This window comes from Pundamilia nyererei, unplaced genomic scaffold (assembly GCF_000239375.1).
Source record: "Pundamilia nyererei isolate P.nyererei 1_Seehausen unplaced genomic scaffold, PunNye1.0 scaffold00065, whole genome shotgun sequence".
NCBI lineage: Eukaryota > Metazoa > Chordata > Actinopteri > Cichliformes > Cichlidae > Pundamilia > Pundamilia nyererei.
The window spans coordinates 690,790-697,348 of NW_005187466.1; the positions used below are offsets into that span (position 1 = coordinate 690,790).

A 6,559-nucleotide genomic window follows, 5' to 3' on the forward strand; every position below is an offset into this window, starting at 1 on the left:
AAAAAAACAAACAAAAAACAAATACAACTGGAACGATGTTAAATACACATAACCGTGTAAAATACAGAAGCAAAAAAAAACAAAAACAACATTTTTTTTAATCACACACTATAAAAATAAGTTATTGAAGGAGTGGGTGTGATGCAGCCACAAAGGCCTTCAGCAGAGTTTCACATATTTGCTACTTTGCCTGATGACCTGAATACACAACACAACGCAGTGTGTGAGGTTAACCATAAAACTTCCTCATCTCATTGGTCACTTTATCTGCAACAGGCTGCACAGACCAAAAATAAAGACATGGAGGCCTGCTCAGAAATACGTCACAAACGTGAACTCTGCCAAAGTGCAGTTTAGCAAATGATCTAACACGTCTGCAGGGCTGGAGCTGAACGATGAGGGCCGGGGAGGACAAAGACTTTACGATTTGAGAAAGAGTGCAGTTACTCACTGTGTCATCACCCGCTTCAGCCTGAAATCAAACACGTATCAAAGTCATATCCATGAAATAGGGAACGTTATATTACCTCGTCACATACCTACACAGCACACCACACACTAGTTCACGGCTACACACACGTGCCTAGTAGCTAGAGAAAAAACAAAGCTATTCAGTAGTTAAGCCACTTTTGGTACAATTGCAAAATAGAGAGATACTGTATATCAAACAGATTTTGTTATACCTTTTTTTTGTTTTGTTTTTTTATACATGTCATTACAAACGATGCAAAGATAATTGTCTTTATAAAAATCCAGACTCCACCATACATAGACAAAGATTCTTTAAGTATAGAACACCACGTAAGACTACTTTTTATGGTAAAGCCCGCGTGAAATATGTGAAATTCAGAGAAATGTTTGTCACCCATGCCCGCTGACTGCACTGTCAGAAATCACAGTTGCAGTTTGCAGTTGTAAGTTTTGCGGGTAAAAACAAGAAAAGAAAAGTGCAACCCAAATTGCTCTGATTTGAGGCAAAGGTTTTCCTGCAGGTGTTGTAACCTACAGCAGACTTTGTTTATAACAGACAAATGTATTTTATGCAAAAAAAACCCAAAACAAGACCAAAAAAAAGAAAAAGAAAAAAAAAGCAAGAATAAAATTCAGGCTCTTTTTTTTTTTGTTGCTAATCTCCCTTTTTCTTTTCACTTAAAGAGGACCTATTGTGCTTTTCCTTTCTTTCTACATATGTATACATTATCATGGACAAATAACAAATAGAAAAAAAAAAACCTGTGAGTGAAACGCACAGACGAGAAGGCTCAGCTTTAGACTGTTTTTCTACTTCTGGCCCAGTATGATGTCAGTGAGAGCAGATTCCCCTGGTAATTTCAGGGACATAGTTTGGACTGTGAGTACAGACAAAGATCTTCTATTTAGGATTAGCAGCCAATCAGAATACAGCCTAAATGAAAAGGGAATGGAGCTATAACTGAACTGAAGGGCTGCATAAAGGACCAGTATCAGATAAACAAGCATTATTTCAACTCGGAATCATGCAAAGCCACTCTATGAAACCATGTTTTGAATGTTCTCAACTCATTGTCAATCCTTCTGCTTACCAGAAGGTTGCCTTAAAAGGGTGAAGAGCTAAAGCAGCTCATGTCAGACACAGAAATGACCTGAAGGGCTGCATCAAGGACTAGTGTTGAATAAATAGGGATCATTTTGCACTGAGACTTATGCAAAGCTTCTCTAGAGTCCAAGAATAAAAATATAGAGATGCAAACGAGCAGAATAGGTCCACTTTAAACAAATGACTTGCCAAGGTACAGAACTGTTAATAATCATCATCGTCCTTACGTGCTATTACACAGCTTAAATAACAGTGTACGGGAAGAGTTCAATGCTGTCACTAGCTGACTCCTGATTGGTCAGTTTATGCTATAAAGCACAAGCATACGCAACACATCTACACTGAATCTCCACCATCCTTCCACAAGTTATCATATTATTTGTTCATCAGTTATCCTTTTGACTTCTTCTCTATGCATATCACTAGGAGGAAAAGGCACTTGCCCTTCCAAATGTCTTGAATAATCAACTTTGAAGCAAAACTCAAAGAGGCTTTTATCTTCATATGACCATTTCCCTGAAAATTCCCACACTAAAATAAGGTCAGCGAATTAAATAACGTCATCTCCTTTTCCTATAATATGTTTTGGTAAATATTAATTGCCTCCTTTTCCCCTCCTCCTTTCATAAAATTCAGGAAGTACTGCATGTAATAATGGAAGCCAGTTGGAGTTGAAAAATCGAAGGACAGAGAAAAGAGTAGGTAAGAGAACGCGAGAGTGTGACTTGAAAGTAAAAAGACCATAAGAAAAACAAAGTAAAAATACAGCTACCCAAATATAGCAATACCAAAACGAACACGCGCCACAGAATTTCACAGAATTCCTGATATATAACAATTCACACACAGAGAATACACCTTGGACCTCATGTGAATGACAACACAGTACAAAACAGTAGAAATACAGTTACCACCATTGTATAATATATATATCTTCTATAGTACTTTTCTGAAAAAAGTTCTTGGCTAGGTGGAACAAGATGGGGCCTCTCTGCAGCCACTCAAATCAGCAGGTCACATTAAATTCAATGATTTCCATAGAACTAATCAAGAATAAATGCTCTGATTCTCATGTGTGTTTAGGATTGTTTGATGATGTACCAAATTTCAATTTTATACATTTTATTTCGATCAGGCACCTCTTCAAGTCTGTGTGCAAATTCGTGACATGGTTATTATGTACTTAAAAAGAGATTCACCAGCACTGAGCACCGAAAACCAAATAAAAACTGTTGGAATTTTCTCATTTTGAGTATTTACAAATGTCAGATTATTTTCTTGATCAGGAATAAGACAGTTTTCATATTATTTGGGATTTCCGGGTCTTCAGTGCTCATAGGAACCCTGTGTATTTGTCCTGCATTGGTACAAGAGTTCTCCTCCGCTTCCATCCTTTCCTTCATCTGCACTGATCAGAAGTGATAACGTGACAGGAGCGTGCCGTGGCGATGCAAGCGAGGCCGCCCGGCTGTTTGTCTGTCAGTGCAGATGGAGGAGGAGTCCGGCAGAGGGGAAGATTGACTCAGATGCAGCTAAGCTCCATCCTGATGCACCTTCATCTCCCTTCCCTTCCCTCAAGACCGTGCGTCTGTTTTTGACTTCACTATTGTAATCACGCTCGTCGCCGTCGCCACCTTCCCTGGGATGAGCGGACCGATGACCGATGACGCCACCCCTCCCCCTCCCCCTCCAGCCCTGACCCCGACCCCGACAGTGGGGCTTCGTGCCACAGTCCTGGCGAAGGTCTGTAACGCCTCGTACTTAGACCTCAGAGCGTCCAGCTCAACGCGCATCGAAGCATTCTCATTGGCCAGTTTGTCCACCTCCTGCTGCAGCTGAGCCTTCTGCTTCTCCAACTCCTCCTTCTGGGTGACACGCTTCACCCGGCAGCTGGCGGCGTAGCCACGATTCTTCAGGGTGCGCCGCCGCTGTTTCAGTTGCAGGATCTCTTCTTTGGTGAGCCCTCGGAGGTGCTGGTTCAGCTCCCGCACCGACATGGTCACCAGCTCCTCGTCTGTGAGGCTGGTGCCATTCTCGCCCGGCTCACGCTTCACCTGCAGGACACAGGAAAAAGAGAGAAGTGAGAGAGAGAAAGCAGCAATGAGTTGACTGTAAAAAGCCCCGCCTGACACCTTTAAGACCTCATATTATCTGTTACTGCCAGGAAATGTTTATGTGGCCTGAACATTCAGACCTGTATCAGACTCTCCAGTGGCCACGTGTCACCCTGCCAACCCAGAAAACCGAGATTTAGAAGAAGTGGCAGCTGTTGTGCTTTAAGCCAAACCATGACCTTTCTCTAAACTTAATTACCATTAAAGGTGGCTTGGTTAACAACATATTGAAAATAATTCACGTGTTAAATCTGTGACATGATTTAACCATCCACATTTCAAACAGTGGTTTGTGGTTTACCGATTTCTAAATCCTGAAGAACCCAAGCTTAACCCCAACAAACTCTGGCCCTTGGAGTTTTTTATTAAATTGTTATCCTAAGTGTTGACAATCAGGGAACAAAGAAAATAATCATCCTACCATGCACTGTTTTGCTTTCTCCAAACTACTGGGTTAGGGTTACCACATATGATGACTCAGGCCTCAGTTAAGAGGCGAAGTCATTCCCTCCACCACCAAACCCTCAAGCCTGCAAATGTAGACTTTGTCATGCTTTAAAACGGGAAAATATTTCTAGTACAAAAACACAAATGAGTACATGCAGCACTGGAAAGATTTAATAAACAAAAAAACAAAAACCCCTTCATTACTGCATGAATTCAGGGTTAAACTTTGATTTAATCATCACAGTTTGGATTCCTCCATCAGCTGATGCAAAGGTCAGCAGATGACTGTGGTGAATGGCAACAGACATAAATGGACCCAGATCACCCTCTGCACCATGTCCTGGACAAGCAGCAGAGAACTTCGTGTGTGTGTGTGAGAGAGACTATGTATTCCTATCTTTGTGGGGACCAAAAATGAGAAGTTCACTATACCAGCAGCCCTTATGGGGACCAGAATCCTGGTCCCCATAAGTTTTGAAGGCATTTTTGAGACTCAAAATGTTTTTTAGTGAGAGCTAGTAAGGATTAGTAAGGGTTAGGGACTCATTTTTGATGGTTAGGGTTAGGGTGAGAGGCTAGGGAAAGCATTATGTCAATTCGATGTCCCCACCAGATATGAATACCACACGTGTGTGTGTTTCTTTTCAAGCTCCTTATTCAATTACATTTAGATGTTTAATTATTTTGTCACAGGTTGTGTTTAATGGTTTTAGTCATTTTATCTTGGATAAATTCAAAGAAGAGTTTTTAGAAGTAGTATAGGAGGTCCCTCTCCCATGTAACCAGCTCCCAGATCCCAGGACTGGATCAGGTGATCCTGAACCATCCCTTAGTTATGCCGTGAGAGTCAGGCTGCTGGGGGGACTTCCGAGCATTGAGCATATGTTTTTCATGCCTCGTGTGTTTATCCCGCTACAACATGTGAATGATGTTTTTCTTCTCTACTCTGTAGTTTGTGTTTTGTTCTCCTTGTCTGTGATATCTCTGCGCTCTCTTTTTGTCTCTTCTTTTCCCTCCTCACCTTCCCATCTGCTTATTTAAATTCAAGTTCATTTACATAATCCTTTAAAATGACTGCCCAGAGGCATTTCAAAAAGCCCAGAGGTGTGCCTTCCTTCTAGCATCATTTTGGCTTCAGATGGGCATTTTTTAAATTCTGCGGTCCTCTGAGAAAGTTTTCTTTTCTCATTTGATCTTTGACCTCAAACTGTACTGAGTTTGGGGTAGGTAATCACTAAAGGAGAAGCATAAGAAGACAAAATTGTCCATTAGGCATAGGGGTATTGATTTTGATGCTTTCCTTTTTTCTCTGCTTCCCCTCACCCAATCTCAGCAGATAACGGCCCCTCCTTGAGCTTTGTTCTGCCACAGTCAACTTCCTGTTAAAAGTCGTTCTTCCTCTCTGCCATCACCACCTCATATGGGATTGTCTCTCTAATATCTTGGGGTTTTTCCCTTACAATATAAATGGCATTGTGAATAAATATGAAATGAGTATTTACTGGTGTATCAGCATCCCTTAGTTATGCCGTCATAGGTTCAGGCTGCTGGGGACTTCCCGTGACCTGAGCACTTCTTCCCACTGCCATGCATTTATATGCCACTGCTGCATATCATTATCTTTAATCTACTACTTTGTGTTTTTCCCGTATGTTGTTATGGGCTCTGTGTCCTTTTCTTTTTTCTCTTCTCTTTCCGCTCATTCTCCGACCTTTAAGGGCAGATGTCTACTCCTTTCTGGGCCTGGTTCTGCTAGAGGTCTCCCGTTAAAAGTTTTCTCTTCCCAAAGTTCCTGCTGTTAGTGGACCATCTGATTGTTTCATTTCTCTAGAATATTGTAGGGTTTTTAACTTACCCAACAGCTTACCCTGTATAACTAAAATAAAATTGAAACATGCACCTGCTTACCTTCAAGGCTTTATTTCCTTTGTTAGTCGTCGTCATGCCACAAGAGCCTTGCTCTTCTGAATGAACCTGTGGAGATGCAGGAGAGCACAAAACATAAGCAGAGAAACATCACAGAAAAAAAACATTAAAATAAACTGTGTTTAAGGACACCCTCTCTTCTAACAGTCAATTAAAAAAAAATGCAAACCAATACCTACCAAGAGGAGTGGAGACATGGTAAATCTATATCTACTATGTTGTGGGAGCATGTTCCACTGTTGTATCGGGGTGAGATTGTATGAGTGAAAGTGACAGAAACTTTTCTTAGAATTTTCCTGACTTCCTGTTTCCTTGTGGTTACACTGACATTGCCCACTACCTTTGTGTTGTTGCGCTCTTATTGGCTGGCTTTCTGCCAATAGGAATGAAATGAGTGTGAGTGAAGAGGAAGTGGTAAAAACTGTGGGAAGGACTCCAGGGGAAAACCAACTGTTAGAACGTCCACACAAACACACACGCACACACACACACACAC

At 41.3% G+C, this 6,559-nt stretch overlaps 1 protein-coding gene across 3 annotated transcripts in view; it reads right to left on the minus strand.

Annotated features, from left to right (window-relative positions):
* Positions 1-1,131: 1,131 nt before the first annotated feature.
* The window catches only part of mafgb (v-maf avian musculoaponeurotic fibrosarcoma oncogene homolog Gb), a 21,098-nt gene continuing 15,670 nt past the window's right edge, over positions 1,132-6,559 (minus strand). For 2 of the 3 annotated variants that reach the window (XM_005735711.2, XM_005735712.2), the window contains exons 2-3: positions 6,046-6,111; positions 1,132-3,630 (exon numbers count right to left, since the gene is read on the minus strand). In XM_005735711.2, the coding sequence (XP_005735768.1) occupies positions 3,151-3,630; positions 6,046-6,081 (516 nt within the window). In that variant the 5' untranslated portion in view covers positions 6,082-6,111 and the 3' untranslated portion in view covers positions 1,132-3,150. Of the gene's footprint in view, positions 3,631-6,045; positions 6,112-6,242; positions 6,315-6,559 lie in introns of those variants that run through there. The other variant, XM_005735710.2, reaches the window with a different exon arrangement.